Source organism: Chiloscyllium plagiosum, unplaced genomic scaffold (assembly GCF_037043375.1).
Source record: "Chiloscyllium plagiosum isolate Xiang-an unplaced genomic scaffold, Cpla_swu_hap1 HiC_scaffold_2, whole genome shotgun sequence".
NCBI classification, from domain to species: domain Eukaryota; kingdom Metazoa; phylum Chordata; class Chondrichthyes; order Orectolobiformes; family Hemiscylliidae; genus Chiloscyllium; species Chiloscyllium plagiosum.
This window is the reverse complement of record NW_028270140.1, coordinates 124561198-124588685: the sequence shown is the minus strand read 5'-3', so window position 1 is coordinate 124588685 and position 27488 is coordinate 124561198. Positions and strand designations below refer to the sequence as shown.

The following is a 27488-nucleotide window of genomic DNA, read 5'->3' as shown; positions in this document are numbered from 1 at the left end:
GACAGTGTAACAAATATTTATTTATTTACATTATGATTCATGCCATTTTATGGAAATCATTTGGTCCAGACAAGTTAATAAGGAATGACGGCTGCAAAAACCTACTAATTTCTCACTGTTGAATAACTTTTATACAAAGAGACCAAATAATGTGCAAAGATGTGCTTTGCTAACCATATGGTATTTTTTTAAAATAGACAAAGATAAGTACATTCATGAAGATAGGATTTCACATGTTACATATTCTCAATGTTAGTTTAAAAATAATTAAGTCAATAATATGAGATTACTAGATTTAAAACCAACAATTAACTATACTACTTCAATGAAATTCAGTGGCTCACTGAAGAATTTAAAAAAATTAATTATCTTTACATACTCCTAGTATCTTCAATTAAAAAGGATTTCCTCAACAACATATTTGTTGTCTGGCCTTCATTAGCCATTCTTTGGTGCTAACTTTCATGCAGTCAGAGCACAAGCATGTAAAGATAATTGTAACCTTGTAATTTAATATAACAGTCCTGGGTTGAATCAATCATACGGATGATTCGATCTCTGTTTACTTGCATTCTTCTGTAAAAAATAAAAAATAATTTAATCATAATTTTTTTTTAAAGAATAGAAATCTGAAATGGTAACATGATCCTGAAATAGTATAAAACAATAACCCATTTAGAAAGCAGCTAAGAATCCAATTTTAACTATGTAAAAGGCACAAAGCTGACTAATATAACTGTTACCTGGTAAACTATTTTGACATTGATTTGAATCTACTCTGTAGCAAAATAATTTAGTTTGTGACTGCATGAAGATCGCTAGGAATGCAAATTACTTTTGGAAGCCTAAGCTGCTTATTGATTTTACTCTATAATGCAATTTATTGCATGACATTGTGTAAAACTGCATGCAAGCACCAAGTTTAAAAATATCAACATCAGCTTCCAGTTACAGTTGCTAGTTTGTAATTTTTGAAATCAATATAATTTGCAGCTTCTTGGAAGTTGACTCAACAGGTACATGGCAGTAGAACAATTTTTCATTGTAAATGCTCGATTCAATAGTTTTATTTTCCATATGCGAACTTTATTTAATTTTAGACAACGTACAAAATACAAAAGGGAATTTCAAAAGAAAGATGAGATATAGAACATTGCAAAAAACTGATTTCCATATTTTATATACAATAAACTTAGAGAACAATAAACATAAAAGGAACAATTACTTAAAAAGACAGCGCTTTTAGAAATTGGCCTCTAGAATGGTTTAATAAATAAACTGAAAATGAAAACCTCATTTTTCACCAACATTTTGCTCAGCATCCTGTAAGATGTATTTTCTCGTTACTTTTCTTTAAGTAAATAAAGGATGACTTAGATGGCATTATACTTGAATTAAGGTTTATTTGATGTCCCGGAAACAGAAATGAAATATGAGAACATATTTGCTCAGCATATGTTATATTGAGTCACAATAATGGGGTGGGGAATGAATAAATATGATCTCTTAATATGCAAAAACAGGCAGCAATTATTTTTAGATTGCAGCAGGACTCTTTCAACTTGAAATTGAAAGTTTATTACAGCTATAACACTGCAAATGATAACCCTGCTACCATTCAAAATAGTGCAATTCAGATGGTACATTTGTTAAATGTTTTGCTATTCAATATTTCTTATATCCTTCCCACTTTCTGATCCCTCAACAAATTGCACAAACCAAACTTTGCAGCAAATCCATTAAAATCACTTAAGTAAACTTTTACCTTTGAGGATTCAGAAGGATCTTTCAAAGGAAGACTTTGTTTTAATAATCATCTGTCCTTAATTCTAGGCTTTTATTCTTCAGTGTTCTTATTATGTAGGCTTCATTGTCAGCTTGTTGCGACAAATGCAGGAAATGAAAAAGACAAAAGAAAATCCGTAGTTCTTACTGTCACATAAAAGACAAAAAACCTTTATAAATCAGATAAGTTTTTAAATGAAATCAATGCCAGACAATATCCTCCCAGTGATGGAAGCGGTGTTTGTTTGTAATAGAGTTTCCACTTTTCTTCAGGACAACAGCTCCACATATGACCAATCCGTCATCTTCCCCCACACTCTGTTGTAGCTGCTGCTGGTAGAACGTTGAACAAGTCCCTCTTGTCTTTAAGTTTGTGCCATGACTAAAGAAAAATAAAATTATAATTCAATTAATGCATTTTGTATACATTCTACTGCAGCCATTAAAAACACAACTATGCATCTGTACAACCTAGGTAAAGCAATGTAATGATCATGGTTACAGATATTGAACACTCATATTCCACTGCAGCAAGCTGTGAAATTGAAATCTAGAATTCTAGTACCACAAAAAGTAACTGTGAAATGTCATGAAACAAAAATGTCATGAAAACTGTTTTAATTTTGTACAAGGAAATGGACACAACTCAAAACACATGATTAATGAGAAATTATTAAACAGAAATTTGATACTAAACAAAACGTAGAGACAACATGTATTATGTTGGTAAACATAAGATGAGTCACTGGACTAGTATAAAAGTCTACTTAACCGATTCACCTCTGCTTTTATAGGGATGTTTGTTCTGGCCTAATTTTGATAGCAGACCATAAAAATATGGCAAACTCTTGACTGCCCTACTGGGTAAGCCATTCAGTTACATTTAAAAAGGAAAATAATGAAAGCCAGACCGACCTAGTGTTATGAAGTTGAAGTTGTTTGTACTGTAACATGAAGAGAGAGAGAGAGAGAGAGAGAGACTGTGTATGTGACTAGATGACAGTCTCAAAGTGTACTGGAAAATTGAAAATTTATAACATTTGGCTGTGAAATAGATACCCGAGTTTTGGTTGCTGCTTTGACAATAATTTGAATTTAACCAATCAGTTTAAATTATGCCTCAGGATCCTGAAACCCAATCAAGTTTGAATTTATTGTTTTGCCAACATCAAACCAATGAAATGATCTCATGTTGGGGAGATAAAAATGCGGATATTTTGAAAATTGGAGAAGGCGCAACAGCCATCGAGAGACCCAAGAAATTGGGAAACACGCTTTCAAAAGGTGCTTTTTCATATGAAGCATACTCGCAGTAAAAAGAAAGATGACAACCCAGGGAGATCTTCAGCCGGAAGAAGAACGATACCGAGGAAGACAGCAGCTGTGTGGCTTTGAAATTAAGTTGGTGTAATTTTAATAAGTGTCTTACTGGAATAGCATATTGTTATTGAGTGGGAGGCAGGTAATAAGCAGTTAAGAGAAAGGGGGGCTTAGAGTTGTGAATAGTTGTTCAATGTTCACTTTTAGATAAAATAAAAATTTAGTTAAAATAAGAAAAAATAAATTGATATTATTTTCTTTAAATAGTGGCATTTGGTAGTTCTCTCTCACTCATATTTTAACACATTATGAAAAAAGATGTGCTTTTCTGTGTTCGGTTTAAATAACAGAAGGGTTCACCGTTGTGTCATAACGCCAGTAAACATCATATCAGGATATATCAAGTGAGCATACAAAACTATTCATACTGAAAAGTCTTCCTCATATCAGGAGATGAGTGCCAAAGTTAGGAGAACTATCCTACATACTAGTTAAGTAGCAATCTGAAAATAACCCTGTCAGAATTAAATTGGATTAAAGAAGATTCATTACGGTGCAGGAGGCCATCATATGACCCAATGTGTCTGCAATGACTGAATAATCATGAAGATTTTGTGCCATTATCCTGCAATATTTCTATTCAATAATCATTTGTTAACCTCTGAATGCCACAACTGAACCTATCTCCACCACACTTCTAAGCAGTGCAGCTAGAGTCAAACTATTCATGGCTGGAAAGTGTTTTTTCCTCAAATTTACTTGCTTCTTTTGTAAATTACTTTAAATCTGTAATAAAAGCAAAAGACTGTGGATGTGGAAATCTGAAACAAATACATAAAATGGAGAAACAGAGATAACGTTTCAGGTCCAGTAGGATTCTGTTTCTGACTCCACAGATGCTGCCAGACCTGTTGAGTTTCTCCAGCATCCTGTGTTTGTTTACTTTAAATCTGTGCCTTCTCTTTATCAATCCTTTTTAGGAGTGTGAACAGTTTTTCCACTAGCTGCAGTCCAGACTCCTGATGATTTTGAAAAATTTCAACTTTCCTTTTGGACATCTCTCCATGGAATACAGTCACAACTTCTCCAATCTATCTTCATAAAATAGCTTTCGCATCCCTGAAATCATTCATGTGAACACAATGCCCTGCCATACTACTTTGGTGTGACATCCAGAATTGTACATCAGACTCCAACGGAGATCCAACTAGGCCTTGTACAAGTTCAGCATAACTTCTTTAAATTTATACCCTTACATTCCTATTAACAAAATCTAGGAAAATGTGTGCTTTACTAACTGCTCTCTACCTGTCCTATCACATTTAATGACTTGTGTACAAAGCCACCCATTTGGGGTAGATCATAATAGTACCTAGGGGGGAGTGGGGTGCAGAGGTCTTTTTGTATTCATTGATGGGATGTGGGCATCACTGGCAAGTCCATCTCTGACTGCTCTGCTAGGGCCATTTCACACGGCATTTGATAACAACAACATTGCTGTGGATCTGTAGTCACATGTAGGCCAGCGGAACTAGGAACAGCAGATTTCCTTCTTTTAAGTACATCAGCAAACTATTTGGGATTTCTGAGGAAATAAAAGCAAAGAAAGCTATGCCTCTACCATTCAGAATCTATTTATCAACCAATTAACACTCTCCCTTTATATAGGATAAATGCTGTTTTCTTTTACTTCAGTATTTCTTGCGAATTGTCCTAATGAATGCAAGGCAAAAACCTTTGACAAAATATGGAGAAACTCAACAGGTCTGTAGCAACTGTGAAGAGAAATGGGAGTTAACATTTTAAGTCTGATATGACTTCTTCAGAGTCTGAAGAAGAGTCATACTAGACTCGAAAAATTAAGTTAATTTCTCTCCACGGGCACTGCCAGAGTTTTTCTAGCATTCCCCTTGCTTGTTTCAGATTTCCAGAATCTGCAGCATTTTGCTTTATTTATTTGACAAAATATGTCTATATCCAGTAATATCCAAAGGCTGTACTTCTAAATTCTAATGGAAGCAAGCATAGTTTGTCCAACTTTTCCTCATAAGGCAATCCACGTCTATTCCAAATATCTGTTGAGTATACCATCTCTGGATTGCATTCAACACATTTATATCCTTCCTTAAATAAAGAGACTATTACTGTATGCAGTACTCCAGATGCCATCTCAATGTCCTGCATAACTGAAGTATAACGTCCCTACTTTTGCATTCAATTCCTATGCACTGACAATAACAGTTTGTTAATGTTCTTACTTGCAGCACCAGCGTACTAGCCTTTTGGGATTATGTATAGGACATCCAGATTCCTCACCATTTAGGTAATATGCTTTTTAAAATAATCTTCCTGCCAAAATGGACAATTTCATATTTTCTCACATTATATGATTTGTTAGATTTTTGTCCACTCACACAAACTATCTTTTGTAACCTCTATGTTCTCTTTGCAACTTACTTTTCGACCTAAATGTGTCTCAATAGCAAATTTAGCAACCATACTTTTGATCCCCTCACCCAAGTCAACTACATAAATTGGAACAAGGGTAGGGCCCAGCACTGTGGCAAAACTTGATACATTCTTTCCAACCAGAAATGACCCAATAATACCTACTGCATTCTGTTAGCTAGCCAATCTTCTATCCAGTTGTTGCTCTTGACACCTGGAGATTGAAGGTTATTATGGAAAATACAATGTAGTACTTCATTAAATGTCTTCAGGAAATCTACGTACACTACATTAACTGCATTATTTTCTCAAAGAAGTTCAAAAAATAGGCTAAACACTATTTCCCTTTCACAAAACCATGTTGTATCAGATTCTGCCCAATTACTTGGGATTTTTTTCTAAATCTTTAATAATAGCTTCTAAACTTTATCTGATGACCAGTTAGTATAACATCAGTCAATAGTTTCCTGCTTTCTGTCTCCCTTCAATTTTGAATAAAGGAGTTTCACTCACTATTTTTCAATTGAATAGGATCTTCCCCGAGTCTCAGAAATATTGGAAAATTAAAACAAACTATTAAGTACCTCGCAATCCTCCTATCTTAAAAAAGAAGTGGTTAAAGTCCATCAGGATCTGGGCACTGGTCAGATCACAACTCCAACAATTCACTCAATACTGCTTTATGTTTATTATATTTTTCAGTAGCTCTCTCCCTTCCATTTTCTGATTTATATCCATTTCTAGACTGTTACTTGCATTGCCTATAGCCAAGATGGATGCAAAATAGCAAATCAGTTCACCTGCTCAATTATTTCCTAGATCCACTTTCTGAAGGACCATCACTGACTTTTTTAATTTCATTTTTACAATATTTATATAAACTTTTACTGTGTTTATGATTCTTGCTCACTTTCACTTACTTTAATTTTCCTTATTAAAATTTTTGTCAATTTTTGCTCTTTAGTCCTGTTCAGCCTTCTCATCTGTTACTTATCTGTGCTTAGTTATATACTTTTCCCTTAGATTTGATAGTCTTTACTTTGGTTTAAAGTTAACCACAGGTGTTGGGTCCTCTTTGTCTTTCTTAGTGAATACATCAAATTCCATGCATTCTGAAACAAAGCCATAAATGCCATTATATCTCTATTCACCTAATTTGCCAGTTCACTTTAGCTAACTCTGTTTTCGTGACCTGAATTGTCCTTATTTAACTTTAAAATTCTAGTATTGGATACACTCTTCTGTTCTTGAGACTTAACATAATTTTTAAATTATATGGTTGCTATGTGGGGTGCCATCATTATGAGGTAATTAATTAAATCTATCTTATGGTACAAAACCAGATCTAGTATAGCCTGCTCTTTGGTTGGTTTCAAAATGCACTGTTCCTAGAAACTATTCTGAAAATATTTTATGAACCCTCACCAACATACCGATGCCTGATTTTTCTAGACTATATGTAGATTAAAATCCCTCATACTTAATGCTGCACTTTTCTAACAAGCTACTATTATTTCTTCCTTAATACTCCCAAACTACTGGATTACTGTGAGATTGCTTGTACAGCATTCTCAAGTAATTTCTTAGCTTTATCATTTCGCATCTCTACCCAAATCGTTCCTTACCCCTTGTTTTCCCAAACTTAAGCGATTCCTTTCCATCGTGATAATACGATAATTAATTATCCCTCGACCTGTTCATAGTTTCCATACTTCTACGTATTTCCAATATTCATGTTCCAATCTGTAACTTTGTTTAAATTGACTTATGAATGAGGGCATCTCTGACTGGATCATTATTTAATGCCCATTCCTAATGGCTAGAGGGCTAAGAGTCAACCACATTGCTGTGGATCTGGAGTCATACATAAGTCAGACCAGGTAGGAATGGCAGATTTCTTTCCCCAAAGGACATTAGTGAACCACAGGGGCTTTTCTGACAATCGACAATGGCTTCCTTAACTCCAAATTCTTCAGTGAATTTAAATGCCACCATCTGATAGTGGGATTTGAACCCAGAACATTAGCTGATTTTTTGGATTAATAGTGTAATGACAACACCAGTCGGCCATTGCCTCCCAATTCTAGTAATCCTGCAACCATGACTGCAATGGCTATGACATTTATTTATCAGCTTCAAATGCTATGTACATTCGGAAACAGAGTCTTTTGGTTTATCTTTCAATTATTTTTGTTACCTCTTGTCTTACCTGTTGATTTACTTAAGATGTGGACTTCCGATTATGGTCTAGTTATCACTTCACACTTTAATATCTTTTCCTCCTGTTGAGCCTCTATTGTTTGATTTATCACATCTCACCAAATTTAATCCTTTGACTCCAGTATTTAGTTTAAAACTCTAATTCCCTCACTCACCAGAACACTGGACCATACTCATCTTGCCCAATACTGGTACAGCGATCCATGAACTAGAACCCACGCATACATCACCACTGAGCCACGCATTTGTTTCTGTAATCTCATTTGCTCTATGTTAAATGCTCAGTTCTTGCAGAATTAATCATTGTTTTCAGTTGGGAATTAGTTAAGCAACTGAGGAGAAAATATTTACAGGGTTATGTAGAAAAGGCGTGAAGCAGGACTAGCTAATCTGATTATGCTGATGGGCATGGACATGATTGCTGTATGAATTCCATCCAAGTTTCAAACCTTTAGAGTTCAATGTCCAAAATGCTACAAAATAAAAAGTCATGATTTAAGATAAATTATTCAAATAACCTGTAAATTATGTATACCTAGCAAAATCAGCAAGTACATAATTCAATTTTTTAAAAAAAATGCCATGTTGCCCAATCAAAACTTCCCATGTGAGAAAGTTTGGACACGGGGAGGGGTTGGGGTAAGAATCATAAGTGCTAATGCATGGGTAATATCCACAGTGATCGAGCTGCAAAGCATCAAACTGAAATTTTCATTTCATTAAAAATTTTGCTTGGGGTAAATTTATATTTACTGTTTGTGTAACTTCATTGACAATAGAGCTACTATTTTTGCATTCTACCAACCGAGAACGAATTTAAATACATAATCTTTCAATTCTTTTCTGCCACAGCTGTTTAGCAGGAATAGGACTGTGGCAGATCCTGACAACAATTGGAAATTGGTAAGTAGTCAAGAGGTGTACAGCAAAGACAGACATCAAGTGAAATATGTTTTAATACTGTAACATAGAAACACTATGTTACAAGTTTGCAACCATAAATTCTTAATCTCAAAAAAGATCAAGTACTCCTTTATGTATGCAATCCTAGAGGTTTCCCACAAATCCATTCTCAAGAAGGTCAAGAGAGAAAAGAAGCTAAGAGCTACAAGACGGATCATGTGCAGAAAATACAATAGTCCTGGAAGCAAATAAGTGTGAACTATTCAATTAACAGATTTTTCATGACCACACATGGAAGTTTGGGAGCAAAAATGAAACAAGAACACAAGAAATAGGAGCATGGTCAGGCCATTGGGCTCTGCAAGCCCCTCTCTACCATTCATTAAGATTGTTTATTAAATACCTGAATTCTACTTTCCTACATTATTCTCTTAATCTTTGATTCCTTTGGAATTCCAAAAATTATCCATCACTGATCTCAATATTACTTGACAACTGAGCATTTACAGCTCTCTAAAATATGGAATGTCAAAGATTCACAACATTTTGAATACAGAAACCTTCCCTCATCAGTTTGAAACTATAACCCTTTATTGTAAAGCAATCGCCCCATTTCCTAGACTGCTAAAATTTGATAGCATATCTCTGGATAAGGCACTAAATTTCACCCCTTTAAAAACTGCCTTTACAATTCCCATCTCAAAATTGCTACTCCAGATTGATCACCCTCCTTTCATCTTACTGCCCAATTTCTACTCTTAATTGTGAGGACTAATCTATATTGCCTTCTAGCATACTCATTTCTCTTTGCTGCAATTTCTTCAATTCAATGTCAATTCAATGTCTATTCTGCTCAAAACATAAAACATCCAGAAGTTGTTTGAACTCTCTCCTTACAACAAAGGGAGTTATTGTAACTGCAAATTGTTCTTCAGCAACTAATATCTTGCTGCAACCAGTTCCTAAAAGATACTCATGAGTACCTTTTGGACTTGATGGTACACAGCACGGACTGCTTCTAATATAACTGGAAACTGTTATTGGCTGTTTGATTTGCATCTACTGAAAAATGAGGATTCAAGAACATTAAATAGACATCCAGTGGTTACTGAAGGGGCAACAGAAATTTAGTGCATTCTTAATTTCGCCGAAGTTTCTTGTTACTTAATTTAGGATTTTAAAACAAATTAGTGGGCGGCACGGTGGCCCAGTGGTTAGCACTGCTGCCTCACAGCGCCTGTAGACCCGGGTTCAATTCCCGACTCAGGCGACTGACTGTGTGGAGTTTGCACATTCTCCCCGTGTCTGCGTGGGTTTCCTCCGGGTGCTCCGGTTTCCTCCCACAGTCCAAAGATGTGCGGGTCAGGTGAATTGGCCATGCTAAATTGCCCGTAGTGATAGGTTAAAGGGGTAAAGGTAGGGGTATGGGTGGGTTGCGCTTCGGCGGGTCGGTGTGGACTTGTTGGGCCGAAGGGCCTGTTTCCACACTGTAAGTAATCTAATCTAATCTAATCTAATCTAAAGATCTTGATTCTATGCCCTGTACAGATAAAATTAAGTTTAAACTAACTTGATTCAGACATAGACTATGTTGACCAAATGTATTTCACAAAGACAAAATCATTTTGGATATTTTTATAGTTTCATTTAATTTAGTTCATACTTTCTAAAAAGAAATCACAGTCTTGGCATCTTTTACCTGCAGAAACTCCTTTTTAATCATGTCAAACTTGCATTTTTCATGTACAGCTCGAGCAGTATTTGTTCTGTCAAAGGGTTCTGCAACATCAAAAACAGACACTACATTAATTTGAATTTCATAATTTTTTATGGTACCTTAACATAGTAAGACATACAGAACAATTGATCTAGCATTTACACTTACTTCTTTGAAATGCAGGACTAGATTAGATTAGATTCCCTACAGTGTGGAAACAGGCCCTTCGGCCCAACCAGACCACATCGATCCTCTGAAGAGTAACCCACCCAGACCCATTTCCCTCTGATTAATGCACCTAACACTATGGGCAATTTAGCATGGCCACTTCACTGGACTTGCACATTTTTGGATTGTGGGAGGAAACCGGAGCACCCAGAGGGAACCCACGCAAACACGGAGAGAATGTGCAAACTCCACACAGACAGCCGCCAGAGGCTGGAATTGAACCTGGGACCCAGGGTGAGGGGCAGCAGTGCTAACCACTGAGCCACCATGCTGCCCCCCATGGTGTCTAACCTTTGCAATATTACAAAATCAATCGCATTAAACCAAAAATGTATAACAAACCTTATATCAGCTGTCGCAAAGCACACAAACACATAAATGCATTTGCATGACCACTTGTAGAAATGGCATTCTCAGCATGTTCACATTTATCTGCAGGCCAATACCATTGATCTACTGGGGCTACCACCCCATACTTTCAAAAGCTAAATGCTAATAATGGCAACAATCTAAAACAGAGAGGAAAAAAAATGTTGGAAATACTCAGCAAGTCAGTCAGCTCTGGGGAGAGAAACAGAGTTAGTGTTTTGGGTTACTGAACCCTCATAAGCTTTTAATTTATAAGAAAGTGTCAATCAGGCAAACCTAATAAGGTATCGCTAATATGGGAAGCAAGTGAGGGAATGATATCATTAGCATAGCAAACCAGATGTTCAGCCTATTTCTCTGGGAACATAGATTTAAATCTCACCACACTGTTGGTGGAATTTGAAGTCAATTAATAATTCTGGAAGTTAAAGTTAGCCTCAGTAATTGTGACCATGAAACTGTCACTGATGACAGCTATAAAAGCCATCTGGTACACGCACACTGTTTATGGAAGCAAGCCTTTTTAAAGGCCCACACGCAATTCCAGATCCCACAATCATCTGGTCAACTGCCCTCTCAATTGGTCTGACAAACCATTTAGTTTGAAGGGCAATTGTAGTAGACGACAAATCAGGGCACTTAATGGTATGGTCCTGGGACGTGTTGCTGAATAGAGAGAACTTGGAGTGCAGGTTCATAGATCATTCAAAATATAATTGCAAGTAGATAGGATAGTGAAGGAGGTGCTTGGTATGCTTTTCTTTATTGATCAGAGCATTGAGTACAGGAGTTGTGAGGTTATGTTGCGGCTGTACAGGACGTTGGTTAGACTACTTTTAGAATATTGTGTAAAATTTGGTCTCACTCTTATCGGAAGGAAGTTGTGAAACTTGAAAGGGTTCAGAAAAGATTTACAAGGATGTTGTCAGGGTTGGGGGATTGGAGCTACAGGGAGAGGTTGAATAGATTGGGACTATTTTCCCTGGAGTGACAGAGGATGATGGGTGACCTTGTAGCGATTTATAAAATCATGAGTGGTATGGATGGAGTAAACAGACAAGGTCTTTTCCCTGGGATGGGGGAATCCAGACCTAGAGGGCATAGGTTTAGGGTGAGGGGGGAAAAAAATCGCAAAAGGACTTAAGGGGCAACTTTTTCATGCAGAGGGGTGGTGCGTGTATGGAATGAGTTGCCAGAGGAAGTGGTAGAGGCTAGTACGATTACAACATTTAAAAGGCATCCGGATGGATATATGAATAAGAAGGCTTTAGAGGGATATGGGCCAAGCGCTGGCAAATGGAACTAGATTAGTTTAGAGTACCTGGTCATCATGGACGAGTTGGATGAAGGGTCTGTTCCGTGCTGTACACTTCTATGACTAAATGGCGGCTTTATCAGTGACAGGCACATCTCAAAAAAGAATAAAGGAAGATATCCTTCATATATAATTTCCACAAACACAGTCCATATTAGTATCAATTTTAGATTATATATGAACAAATTCTACAGAACGCAGATATGAGCACATCTTAACGTACTGGGGATTTCAATGCAAGAGTCAGCACAGACCATGAGGTATGGCCCTTCTGCCTTGGTTATCATGACCTGGAAAGGATAACCAGAATGGATACAGAATACTTGAGCTGTTCTACTACCACAAGCTTTGTATAACTGTTTTTCAGAACAAACCATATCACAAGATGCTACAGAGATATACAAGTTCTGAATCTTGTACCCACTAAATTTGATCAAAAGCTACCACAGTGCTGACAGTCATAGATCCCCCCCTCACAGGCACTAGTTAGGAATGGAGCTCTTGACTTTCTCTTGCCCAAAGTAGATATGCTTTCCTGGTTTCAATATTAGCAATATTGCCTTTCCAAATAAAAATCAACACAGTTCCTCCACTCAATTGAACAGCTGCTCTTTAGCAGTTCCACCCAGAGTACACTTTGAAACACCACCTCTGCACTACATTCAAAATATAGAAACCTAGAAAACAGGTGCAGGGATAGGCCATTCGGCCCATCGTGCCTGCATCACCATTCAACATGATCATGGCTGATCATTCAGTTTCAGTATCCCACTCCTGCCTTTTCTCCATCCCCCTCAATCCCTTTAGCCACAAGGGCAATGTCCAGCTCCCTCTTAAATATATCTAATCATCTGGCGCCAACAGCTTTTCGTGGTAGAGAATTCCACAAGTTCATAACTCATCTCAGACTTCTCCTATGCACCAATTACTACTATTTATAACTTCACCACAATATTTAAATTTTTTTTGAGAAGGAAAACCAAGGGCATATAACAGGATCAAAAACACAAGAGGACCAGCAGCAAAGCAAATGGCTCTTCTGATAACAAAGGCAGGGGAGATCATCCCTGAATGCAATAAATAGCTGGAAAATGGATGAAATGCAATTTCGAGTTGCACTCTAGGGAGAAATTGTTCCTGAGGAAGCTGTTGATGCCACAGAAAGCTTGCTGTGAGGGCAGTGCTTGATACTGAAACGGTCGTCTGCTCAGGAAAGCTATTTCTTTGCTTGCCATGGGCAAACCTCCAGATGCTGATACTATTTCACTTGTACTCAAAGCACAGGAAACTGGAACTTCTTCAACATTTGTACGACTTCAACCTTGCTCGAGAAAACGCTTGCTGTGAAGACTGAGTGCGTAAAAGAACAACTGTAACTGTTGCAATAACTATTGAGCCATCTGTTTGCTGCGCACAGTGGGAAATTCGTTTACCCATGTCACGTTTTATCAGACTGCAGATCCTGGCAGAAGAAATCTACTTTGAATTGTATTGACTAATTGCAATTCCATAGTAGGGCTCCTGAGACACACCAGGTAAGGTTGGACACATCAACCGCTTTGTTCCAAGATGGAAGGGTGTCAATTGTGAATAAGCTTTCTTGATCTTGAGGAGACCTTTATCAACCATTGTTGATTTATTTGGGCTCCCAATTAATTTTAGAAGTCTCACCCTTATTTCAAATCTCCCCATGACACTGCTCCTTCCTTGTTCTCTAATCTCTTCCAACACCACATTCCTCTGGAATACCTGTAATTCTTTTAATTGTGCACCATCCATACCTTCAGCTGCCTTGGTTTTAAGCTCCACATTTCTCTCACTAAAATCTTTTACCAATCCCATTTAATACAGATATTAAAATCCTTTTGACCAAACTATTGGCCACATGCCCTAATATTGCCTTGTGGCTTACTGACAAACTCTATATTGCCATGGTGAAGCATCTTGACATGTTTATTAAAGACACTATATAAAGAGAACACACTGTTATTAAAACCTACCTAAGGGACATTTTACTACGTTAAAGGTGTTAAAGTATACCCAAAGTTTTGTGGTGAATTCAGATCTGGACAGGTATCTATGGGGGCTCAGGTGGTTTTTGAGTGCTTTATTTGCCTATAATTCCCACTTCTTGCATTACAGTGGAACCCTAGTGTTTACCATGAAACTCCATTGGCATTGAGACCTTGTTCCATGCCTTGCACATGTCCCCATTTAATCTCTTACTAGGAGGGTTTAGCTAACACTAGGAGAGGTCATCATTTAGTTCAGGTTGCAAATATGTTCATGGTCAACAAAATAAAATATTTATATGTTGCCTTTCATCAGAACAAGAAGTGCAAACAGTTACAAATAAAAAGAAATTTATACATGCTCCTTTAAAAAAAATTTACTCACTCAACAGATTTAATGTACAATCTATTCATCCAAGATGATAATTTTCCCCTTGCAGATTTTATGATGGTCTTTTGCCTTCCCTTTGAAACACTTGTTAAATAGCTCAAAAGAAAAGCAAATCACAAAATTATGTCAAAACCAGGATGCTCATATGAGATACAAAATGGTAATACTTGGCTAATATTTAGGAACTCTTGAAACTACATTTCACGGTCATAACTCTGATTTCCTCACTGGTGAGCTTTGCGGAGACCCTTCCCTAGGCAAATAGCATCCTTCCTCTGAGGTGACCAATGAAGGAGGGTCGGTGCGATGACAAGTTCATTCTGTCAAATAAAGGTTTACTAATCTAAAAGAGCAATGGAATAGATGACAAAAGTTCACCAGAAATTGGAATTTTGAAATTGCATCAACCACAATAATGGAGGGGAGAGCTGAGAAAGCTGCCCAGTGATCTCGGATTTATCTAGGACGTCCTGACATGGAATCTGAACGACTGCAGATTTGGTAGATAAACTCTTCCAAGGAAGGGAAGACAACAATTAGTTCAATCAAGCAGATGCAGATGAAAATAACTATTTTGTCCAAACACAAGACACATTGCAAAAAATGTCAAGCTTTTGTCAACTTCTAATGCACAAATTGTACCAAGTAGAAGGAAAAGGGCTGCAGCTACATGGGAAAATCACCTCCTGCAAGCTCCCTACCCAAGTCACATATCACCATGACTTGGCACCACACTGTTGCTCCTGCATTGGGTTCAAATCCTGGAACTGCCTCACAGCACTCTGGCTACACATGCACCAGATGGACTGCAGTGGCTCAGGAGGATGGTCCACCACTACCTTTGGATAGTCAGTTAGGGATGGACAACAAATGCAGGCCTTGTCGGTGACACAGAATCTGTGAAAGAATAAAGGTAAGAGCAAGAATGAGCTCCCTCCAACTTGAGAAAAGTGCACAAAGAGTATCTGATATATCCAGAGATCATGACAGTTGCATAGTTCCCCACTTTCTGGTGCCAAGCCCCAAAATGAGTGCAATATAAACTTCTCCCATGCTACACTGAAGTGTCACAACAGGGAACTGCAGTTGAAGTCAAGTGAAGTGCTAGATGGGTGAAGTGCCTTTCAAGAAATTGGTAAATCACTTGTCAAGTAATGATAGGGTTTTCTGAGAGAAGTGCACTGAACAGCAGGCACTCAATAGCCATGCCACAGCTCTTCATTCCAACAGATTAAAGCATTTCCAGTTGGTCAGTTCCACTGATGGAGCGCTTCCTGATCTGCACCCATGTTACTGATCCTCCAAAGTCGCACAGGCACATTACAGAAGCTGTGCACTACAAATGGAGGACAAATTTACAGTTTAAAAGGCTCTCAAATTGCTTTCCCACTAGATCCACAGGATTCCCAGCAGGATTCTGAACCTGCTCCATGCTAAGCTGGAAGAGCAGGATAACATTAGCGTCCTGACCAAACATACTTTTCAAGTGCTTTCACATGCTGCACCCCTCCAAGACCAATGCTTGACAAAATTCTACCTGTTACTTCTATTTCTTCTTCTAAAGATATCAACATGGCTACTTAGTATTTCTAATGGTGGGCCAAGGATGAACACTGATGCTCCTCCTGTGCATCCATTAGATTCTGGCCTGTTTGAGGTCTTTAAGTACAGAATACATTTTCCATCCAGCTCAATCTACCACTGGCTCAGCATGCAACCCTGCTAATTTGCCAGACCTACTGAATTTCACCAGCAATTTCTGTTTTTGTTCAATTCATTTGCCATCCTCGCACATTTAGCAAGCTATAGTGGGACAAACAATTGGCAAACCTCAGTTTGGCAGCAGCACGTTAATATGGCTGGACTTTAAAATAGCTCCAGATTCGGACGACTGCCTACCAGTTTTACTTTCAAACCATCCCATTTGTGCTTCAGTTAGTTAGCTAAAATTAAATAGCTTCTAGATCCCAAATATCCTTCAAATTATTTCAATTTTCAATTACTTTAAGTGGCACTTTCAGATGTATTAATTAGGAACAGGAGGAAAAGACCGATGTTGCTATCTCGAGCTACACAAGGAATTTTGAACAGACCTAAAATCGTGTCAGTTAGTGAAGCTGAAAACTGCCAGTCTTTAAGCAAAATGGTAGAATTATTTGCTATATGCTCCTGGAATGATTTAAAATTTTACCCAAAACAGCATGACATTCACCGCGTAGTCCTGCAACTGTGAATGTGAAACATAAGTATATTGGTGCATTCAGATATTCTCAGGTAGGCGGCTTTGACCTCAGAGTCAAAGTTTGTAGAAGACACTAAAATAGAGAACATTATAAATTTTTGAGCAGATTAAAAGAAAGAAACTGCAAAGAAATATTGATAAGATAGAGGACAGGAAACAGACTAGAAAGAGACAATAGGAGGTAATAGGAAGATGCTTTTTTTTTTAAAAACAAAGCTATTATTGTGTTCTGAAATAGAAATTGCCCAGTTCTATGGGGAGCACAGAAACGTAGGACAAGGTCATGAAACAGTAAAGGGAGTATATGAGGTTGATATAGCTGTGACCAAATCTAATAGCACTCTCATTTTGAAACATATGGAATGCAAAAGTAAGGACTAGATAGGAATATTCTTATGCATTTATCCTGATGACTGGAGAGTGTAGGATCAGGGGTCAGTTTAAGAATACAGGGTAGGCCATTTCGGACTGAGATAAGGAGAATTTGTTTCACCAGAGTGGCGGGTCTGTGGAATTCTTTGCAACAGAAAGTAGTTGAAGCCAAAATATTTTAGATTTTCAAGGAGTTAGACATGGTTCTTAAGGTTAAAGGAATCAAATAGTCTGGGGAGAAAGCAGGAATGAGGTGTTGAGTTTGATGATCAGCCACGATCATACCGAATGGCAGAGCATGTTGAAGGGCCAAATGCCCTATCCCTACTCCTATTTTCTGTACTTCTAAAACATTGTAAGCCAATGTAAATTCTTAATGAGACTTAAGTCTAAATACTTTATGTAAAATTGGCTGCAACTTCAGATGTATTCAAGATTGAGAGAAAAATATAATCAAGGTTGGCATATTCAATTAACCAAAATTCCTTAGGCAGTGCCACTCAGCCTCGGGCTTCACTGTAGTTTGAAATTGTGCAAAGTTATAGCTGTGCTGAGCTAACATTAGACAGGGATTTCTACTGAAAATAGGCAAAAGTGAGGATTGCAGATGCTGGAGATCAGAGTTTAGATTAGAGTGGTGCTGGAAAAGCACAGCAGGTCAGGCAGCATCCGAAGAGCAGGAAAATCGACATTTCGAGCAAATCCCTGATGAAGGGATTTTGCCTGAAACATCGATTTTCCTGTTCCTCGTATGCTGCCTGACCTGCTGTGCCTTTCTACTGAAAATGACTAGCAGCTTGGTAAAGTGGCAGAAGGTAACCACTCAGGTGAAAAACAGTAAAGTTTTTAGCTGTGTGGTCAAAATAAAAACCATGATTGATGTCTATGGGACAAAGTCACATTCCTCAGTAGACATTGTAGCTGGAGGTTTGATCGTCTGACCCTAGCCACAATTGCTGGAGTACTATGGGTACTTTATTAATACAAAGAAGTGATTCGAAACATAAGCTTGGCTTTGCAAAGTAATTAGAACTCTTGATACATTTACATTATTACTATTGTGACAAGCAATTCTGTGTGATAGAACTCTGTGTTCCCTGCTCATGGCAGTGTGCACCATCTACAAGATGTACTGCAGATATTCACCAAGGGTCCTTTGATAGCACCTTCCAAACCAACAGCCATTACCATGTAGAAGGACAAGGGCAACAGATACATGGGAAGACCAAAACCTGTAAGTGCCCCTCCAAGCCACTCACCACGCTGACTTGGAAATACATTGCTGTTTCTTTGGTGTCACTGGGTCAAAATCATTGAACTCCCTCCCTAAGAGCATGTGGGTCTACCTACATTAAATAGACTGTAATGGTCCAAGAATCCAGTTCACCATCACCCTAAGAGCAAAGAGGAATGGACAATAAAAGCGAGCTCAGTCAGTGATGTCCACATCTTATGAATTAATAAAACATTATACGTGAATGACAATACTGACTATTACATTCAAATTTAAGGGTCTGGGTTTGTTTACCTTTCTGGGCTCCATTATTAGAAGTTAAACATGCAACTCCCAGACACCGCTCCAAACCCGCGAAAAGTAAAGCCCACAATTTAATTCTGCACCATTTGCCAGCAGCCCCTCAGTTCTTGGAACCCCTCAGGAGACAACTACTGGTATGAAAATGCAAGCACAGGTACTCAGTATAGTGGATCAAATGTTTAGAAGGTAGTGCAATAATATTTGCAAACTGTTGGGAAGCCACACAAGAACAAGCATCATTTGATCAACCCTCCAAGAATACCACCAAAGAGATTCGTCAATCCTATTGGTTCTTGATTAATCCCAACACTTCAACATCACAGATTACTCAATGTAGTATTTATAAATGCAGGTCAATGAAAGTTATGCTGTAACCATGAGAGAGATTCTTTTTTTCCCCTGAAAGTTCAATAAACTGTTTCTGTTCAAAATTATCAAGGCTAGAATGTGCGGGGTCACCACTGGCCTGTAATAGTTTCAAATCTCTACTTTTATTGGGAAATTATTCAGGTGATTGTGAGGAATTTTCTCTTTGGAAGAATATTACTTGAGACAATTGATTATACATATTCAAATAAAATTTACAAATCCATGGTAAAATCAATGATAAAAGAAAATGATTAACAATTTACAAAACAGAAAAGTAAAGTCACCTCACTCCTACCAGACCACAGGGCTGCTCTCTAAGAGAGAGATAGTTAGTGGCTTAACCAGAGGGTCACCATTTCTCAGGGAAGGGAAGAGGTTGAGGAGAGTCCTGCACTATAATCTCAGTTGGCACAGAAATTGAATTCATGCTGTTGGGGTCACTGTGCATTGCAAACCAGATAAAAACAATGACTGCAGATGCTGGAAACCAGATTCTGGATCAATGGTGCTGGAAGAGCACAGCAGTTCAGGCAGCATCCGAGGAGCTTCAGCAAAATCGACGTTTCGGGCAAAAGCCCTTCATCAGGAATAAAGGCAGAGAGCCTGAAGCGTGGAGAGATAAGCTAGGGGAGGGTGGGGGTGGGGAGAGAGTAGCATAGAGTACAATGGGTGAGTGGGGGAGGAGATGAAGGTGTACAATGGGTGAGTTGTCTAGCCAACTGAGCTAACCAATCCCTCAAACCTTTTAAAAGGCACTTTAAACACTTATGCAGAGAAACTTAGGCATTATTCATACAAATACATTTATTCCATACCTTCAACACAAATATATTTATTTTTCCATTCCACATCATTGGTTTTGGGAATCACTTTGGCTTCACGGATTGATATTATTGAATTATTCCAACTGAAGGGGATAAAAGTGAGAACAGACATGTTATAATATCTGGAATTTTAACTTGAACTATTTAGAAGAAACTTTTGAAGCATGGAAAGATATACCACAAACTTTACTTTTAAGATCTGACATGTTGATGCAAATACAATCTTCTCAATCCTTTCTCAAAGAGCAATTAGTACCTTATTTCACATTCTTAGTAGCTTCCAAGTTATAAGGCAAGTTATTCACTAATCCTTTAACAATAATATTCAACTGAATACTAAGTGCACGAACAATCAAACAAACAGCAAAAGCAAATATTTTGCCACAGGCATGTATCACTGAAATTAAAGAGTGCAGATTAACCTTTTTGACAATTGAATTTCTTCTGGAACATCATTCACATTTGTTCACTGTGAAACATTAGTTTTCCTGATTTGTTTTTGACAGTTATGAAGATTCATATTTTTCAAGTGGCAATGCAACCTTACTTGGTAATTACATTCCATTTATGGGTGCCAGTGTTTACTGCCCATTCTTAAATGGTCCTTAAGGATGGAGTTGGGCCGACTTCTTGAATCACAAGTCCATGTGCACACATGTACATTGTTGTTAGGAAGGAGTTCCAGGATCTTGATTCAGCAATAGTGATGGAATGGCAACATAGTTGCAAGCCAAGATGGTGTTGAGCAGAGAGGAAAATTTGCAGGTGATATTCCATTCATGTCCTGATCTTATCCTTCTCATTGGTAGGGGTGACAGATTTGGAATGTACTGGTGAAGGAAACTTGACAAGTTGCTGCACTGCATCTTGTAAACAGTACACACTGTTATTGTTATAGGTCGATGGTGAAGGGAATGGCAATCAAGTGGGCTGCTTTGCCCTGGATGCTGTCAAGTTTTCTGAGTGTTGTAGGAGTGCATACATCCATGAATGAGGAGTGTCCTCCATCACACTCTTTACCAGGTCCTTTGGAAATGGTGGCCAGGTTTGGAGAATCAGGCAGTTACTTGCCACAAAATTCCCAGCCCAGTCACGCACTCACTGTTGTACTGACGGCATTTATGCGGGTTGCTTAATTAAGTTTTTCATCATACTATTCACACCCAGAGGTATGCATGGGATTTAGCAGTAATGCCACTGAATATCACAGGGAGGTGGTTAAATGGCCTTTTGTGGGTGATGGTCATTGTTCCTACTGAGAAGCCTACAATGAATGCTGTCCAGGTCTTTATGCATAGGTATACAGACTGCTTCAGAAACCAAGGAGCCTCTAATTTTTTTCCAATTTTCAGATTTGACAAGGGTCTTTGACGCCATATTTTGACTAACGCTGCCTGGAGGTCAAATGAGCACTCTGACCTTACCTCTGGAGTTCAGCTCATCTGTCCATGTTTGAACCAAGGTCCAAATGAGATTATGAGACGAGTGGACCTGGTGAAATCTAAACTGAGCAACGGAGCATGAGTGAGCAGCTTATTGCTGTGCTGCAAGTGCTGTTTGATAGGCACTGTTGACAATATCTTATATCACTTTGCTGCTGACACATTAATTGGTCAGGTTGGGTTTGTCCTGCTTTTTATGGAGAAGACATACACCATCAAGTAGATGCCAGTGTTGAGGCTGCAGTGGAACAGCTTGGCCAGAAGTGCAACTAATTTTGTAGCACAAGTCTTCAGTACAATTGTCAAAATTTTGATCAGGTACCTTCAGCCATTTCTTGATATTGCTTGTCTTTATTTCTAGATGACAATTCTAGATGGTTTGAACAGATCATTAAGATATCACTGTAAGCTAGAAGCAAGCAGAATAAGTGAAAAGCTTTCTTCTTTACAATTTACAGGTTTCAGAAGCAGAATACAGGTATTTATTTCAAGTTGCCCTTAGTGGTTAAAATCTTCAGTTCTAAACCATTTCAATTCCTGGAATCCTGCCTTTCTGTCCTGGAACTGAAACATGATTACTGTGTACAATACAAATCCACAGTAACATGCAGCAGAGGCAATGGTTACAGACTCAAAATGGTCACAGTGCTCTCTGCGCAGCAGTCGCAAAACCGCATTGGCAGCCAGTACATATGTAATACAGGCTCTAACATATTCCAGCGATGTATTTCTCCCTCCAGCAAGCATTTATACACAGTCCATGCAAAAATAGCTGAACGTTAAAAGCTGCACTTCTGGCTCTAACATCCATCTGTTTCAGAGGCCTCCATGTCCAAACCCACCTGCTGCCTTCATTCATTTGTGTGAAATTAGACCTAGAGAATTGACACAGCAAAAACATAGCCACCACAGATATTCAGTTTTTATTTTAGACTAAAAATGGTGATCCCTGCTGTGCGCGCGTGCAGCTTTACAATAAAACTCAAAAGTGTATTTTTTTTTTAAAAGCAAATGTGGAAAACAAAACCATTCCCCTGTTCACCAATATTATTATTTTAGTGCAGGGGCTCAACTATTATTTTTATCTGAACTTGCACTCTTTAACAGGTTCAACTAGAAGCAACAGCAGATTTTGAATCTATTAGCAAGATGGGCTTTAAAAAGCCATTTATTAACTAACAATTATCTACTGAAAAATAATTATAGGACTATAAAGTAGCTGTTAATTCAATTGCAAGGTGATGTCTGACCATGTTAAAATTTAGCTTTAAACAGTATAGTCACTGCATTACAAGGGGGGTATACTTCCATATGCACCAAATCTACTACCATCAGCAGCTGGAAACCATTTTGCAAGCTCTCGTCATTTCATTTTTGACTACAACTTAACTGGGTTCCTAAATTTTATGCTTATCATTTTTATTCTTCTGTAGAATGTGAATATCATTGACAAGTTTGGCATCTGTTGCCCAACCCTAAGTAGCCTTGAATATTTAGGGGAAGTGGGCTTCACAGGCTGGTCCAGCATTTATTGTCCAACCCAATTGCCCTCTAAAAGATGGTGGTGAGCTGCCTTCTTGAACTACTGCAGTTCAATTTGGGTATGTGCACACATATGCGATTAGAGAGGGAACTCCAGGATTTTAACCCAGCAACAATGACAGTGATTTTTTTTTTTTTACAAATCCGGATGGTAAATGGTTTGGAGAGGAATTTGCAGGTGGCTGCATTCCCATGTAGTTGCTGCTTGAGTAACTGACCTCCTGACTCACAAAAGCCTCACCATCATCTATAAAGCCCAAGTCACATGATGGAATACTTCTCACTTGCCTGGATGAGTGCAGCGTAAATGTCCTCAAGAAGCTTGACACTATGTGGAATAATGTAGCCCAATTGACTGGCACCATATCCACAAACATTCACACCCTCCACCACTGATGCTCAGTACCAGCAGTGTTTACTATCTACAAAATGCACTGGAGATATTTGCTGGAGATCCTTAGTCAGCATCTTCCAAACGATCATTTTCAGTTAGGAGGACAAGGGCAGTAGGTTTATGGGAATACCATCACCTGTAAGTTCCTCTCTAAGTCGCTCACCATCCTGACTTGGAAATATCATTTTCCTTCAGTGTCATTGGGTCAAATTCCTGAAGTTCCCACCCTAGAAGCATTATGGACCTACGTACAGCACATGGACTGCAGTGGTTCAAGGAGACAGAACAACACCACCTTCCCAAGGCAACTAGGGATGGGCAATGAATGCTGGCCCAGCTAGTGACACAGGAGTGAATAAATAAAAAGAACTGAATCTATGACCTAGCAGCTGGCATACTCCTCACTCTACTGCAACTGTCAAATGGCAGGATTAGTCCTGGTTCAAAGATGAGCATCAGACCACATGTCAGGAGCAGGATCAAGAATACCTAAAAATGCCAGGTCAACCTAGTAAAGTTACAACATAGGAGTACATGCATGTCTAACAATAGAAACAACATGCACCAGACAGGGGTGATCCTACAAGCAGTGGAGCAGATTTTATCCTTGCAACCCTGCTATTTTAGTTGCGACTATTGGTGGACAATTAACCAACTCATTACAGAACACCAGAAGTGATCACCAGTCTCAGTGTTGAGGAATCCCATTCATCCAAAATGGCAAGGAAGACCAACACAACAAGGCTGAAGCCATTCAATACTGTAAAGGCTATGGGCCCTGACAATATTCTGGCAATGTATTGAGGACCTGTGCTCCAGAACATGTTGCACTTCCAGATAAACTAGATTAGATTAGATTAGATTACTTACAGTGTGGAAACATGCCCTTTGGCCCAACAAGTCCACACTGCCCCGAAGCGCAACCCAACCATACATCTACCCCTTACCTAACACTACGGGCAATTTAGCATGGCCAATTCACCTGACCTACACATCTTTGGACTGTGGGAGGAAACCGAAGCACCCGGAGGAAACCCACGCAGACACGGGGAGAATGTGCAAACTGCACACAGACAGTTGCCTGAGGTGGGAATTGAACCCAGGACTCTGGCGCTGTGAGGCAGCAGTGCTAACCACTGTGCCACCGTGCCGCCCACCAAGCTAAGTACAGTTCCAGTACAGTTACAATGCTAGCATTTCTCAATAATGTGGAAAACTGTCGGTTATGCAGGGCAAATATACCATAAATTATGGCCCTGGTCTACTCTCCACCACAAGCAAAGTGACGAAAATTACTGACAACATTCCTACGAAGTAGCACTCGCTCAGCAATATCCTGTTTGCTGACACTCAGTTTTGGTTTTGCCAGGTCCATTCAACTTGCAATCTCATTACAGCCTTGGTCCAACAAGCACAAAAAGAATGAATTCCAGAAGGGAAATAAGAGTAATTGTTCTTGACATAATAAAACACTTGACTGAGTGTGGCGTCAAGGAGCCCTGCAGCAGAGCTCTAGTCAGCAGGAATTGGGGAAAAACTCCCCATTGGTTAATGCCTTATTTAGCACAAAGAAAAGCTGTTATGTTTGCTCAAGGTAGAGAAGCAGGAGGCTGAAAGAACACAGCAGGCCAGGCAGCAAAAGGAGGTGGAGAAATCAATGTTTTGGGTGTAATCCTTCTTCAGGACTGGGGGTGGGTGTAAGGGGAGCTGCAGATAAAGTTGGGGGTTGGGGGGAGGAATGAGGTAGGGATGGGTGAACACAGGTAACAGGTATGACATGGGTGGTTGATTGGAAGAAGGAATCCAGTTGGTAGCTGTAAGGAAGGGTGGATCAGAGGAATGGAAAGGAGGAGTTGGGAAGGGAATCAGGGAATGGAAAGAGAGATTATTTGAAATTGGAGACCTCAATGTTGAGCCCTCCGGGTTGTAGGCTACCCAGGTGGAAGATGAGGTGTTGTTCCTCCAATTTATGGTCTGATTCGCTGTGGCAATGGAGGAGGCCAAAGATGGTCACGACAGAAAGGGGGTGGGAAGGGGAATTAAAATAGGTGGTGACTGGGAGGTCAGGTCAGTGTCTGCGGGCCTGGCTGAGACACTCGGTGAAATGTGCCGAGTTTATGTTTGGTTCCCCTGATGTAGAGAAGAACACATCAGAAGCACTGGATAGAGTAAACTCAGTTGGAGGAGAGGCAGGTGAACCTCTGTCTCACCTGGAAGGACTGTTTGGGGCCCTGGATGGAAATGAGGGGGGTGGTGTGTTGGCAGGTTTTGCATCTTTTAAGGTTGCAGGAGAAGGTACCTGGGGGTTCAGTTGTTTAGAGATGATACGTTAGATGCAGAGACTGGTGGGATAGTAGGTGTGACAAGGGGTCCCAATCATCTCAGTCCCAGGACAACATCCCAGGAGTTTCTCATAGCGGTGTCGTATGTCAAAACATCTTCAGTTGCTTCAATTAATGACCATCTTCCATCAATACCATTTGCAAGAATAAATCAGAATCTAGGAATTCTTCAGTAAGTAACTCAATTCCTGACTCCCCTAAGCCTGAAAACTATTTAGAAGGTACAAGTCAGGAGTATGATGGGGATATTCTCGATTTACCTGGATGAGTGCAACTCCAATGATTCTCAAGAAACTCTAAAATCCTGGACAATGCAGATAAATCTTATACAGAGTCGGGTAGATGCCATTGTTGCAGCTGCAGTGGAACAACTTTGCCAGAAGTGCAACAGTTCACCTTCAATCCCTCTGCTAATAAGGCCTATTACCACTATACTCAGCCAGTAATCTCCAATACGTAGATTTGCAATCAATCCATCAATTGCAAAGACTCTGACAGGTCGATCTCACTGTCCACTTGAGCTCCCTTGACTCATGCATCTCCTGATATGCAATCTGAACACTTGCCCACATTCCCTCATCACGTGTTAGTTGTCGTGCCGCTACATGACTTCTGCTTCCAGAAGCTGCACGGCTAGAGAATTGCATGCTCTTACGGCTTTGCCAGCTTGCCGTATTGCATTTCGGTTTAATATGGATGGATACCATTAGTTTACATTTCCAATGTAAAATGCAATGAAGAAATATACTAGGGACCTCGTGCAAAGCCAGTATTTTACAGTACACTTGCAAACATAAGAGGTTATTCAGCTGAGTAATGCAAGCTGACCAGGGACCCAGAAAATAAATTGCAACAACAGTAACTTCCCATGCTTCACACTTGAAAGCAGCCAGTAACATTCTGAATGTTCCACAGGCACAGATCCAGTGGCCTCCTGACAGCATAACCAGCAACAGAGTGACATCATAAACTAGAAGGTGAATGAATCACGATGACTGATGAACATGGATGATCTAAAAGAAACTGAAAACATACAATTTTGACATGGAAAACGAATGTAAAAATTAAGATACAGAGAGTAAAAATTTGGAACCACACAACAATAAGTTCAAGGATAGCTTTCACTTGAACAGCATGCTTCAGATGAAGGAAGTTGACGAGCTGAAGCTACTTTGAAAGTTCAATAGTCTTTTTTTTTAAAACTACCAGCAAAAGGGGAAGTCTGTAGTAAAACATGATTTCAGAAACAGAATTTGCTGGAAAATCTCAGCTGGTCTGACAGCATCTGTGGAACGAAATCAGTTAACGTTTCAGGTCCAGTCACCCTTCAGAACTGACAGCTAGAAAATGAGGGGGGAGTAAATGATAAAGAACTTAAACAAGAAATTAGAAAGGCTAAAAGTGGTTACGAAAAATTATTAGCAAACAGGATTAAGGAGAATCCCCAAGGTTTTTTAATACATATATAAAAAGCAAGAGGATAGCCAGTGAAAAGGTTGGCCCACCCAAGGACAAAGGAGAGAATCTATGCATGGAGCCAAAATAGGTGGATGAGGTCCTAAATGAATACTTTGTGTCAGTCTGCACGGAAGAGTAGGAATTGGTGAAGCATGGTCTCAGGATAGGGAGTGTTGAATTTATAAGCCAAGTTACTATTAGTTGTCTTAAAGTGTATGAAGATAGGCAAGTCCCTGGGTCCTGATGAGATCTATCCTA

At 39.0% G+C, this 27488-nt stretch overlaps 1 protein-coding gene across 3 annotated transcripts in view; it reads right to left on the bottom strand.

Annotated features, from left to right (window-relative positions):
• tent2 (terminal nucleotidyltransferase 2) overlaps positions 1-27488 on the bottom strand; it is a 92571-nt gene continuing 65083 nt past the window's right edge. Inside the window, exons 13-16 of one of the 3 annotated variants that reach the window (XR_006314104.2) lie at positions 20044-20135; positions 10376-10455; positions 1766-2167; positions 1-576 (exon numbers count right to left, since the gene is read on the bottom strand). Coding sequence is in view for 2 of the 3 variants with exons in the window: in XM_043706818.2 (XP_043562753.1) it covers positions 2087-2167; positions 10376-10455; positions 20044-20135 (253 nt within the window). In the remaining variant the exon portion in view is untranslated. Of the gene's footprint in view, positions 2168-10375; positions 10456-18581; positions 18717-20043; positions 20136-27488 lie in introns of those variants that run through there. The other 2 variants (XM_043706818.2, XM_043706827.2) reach the window with 2 other exon arrangements.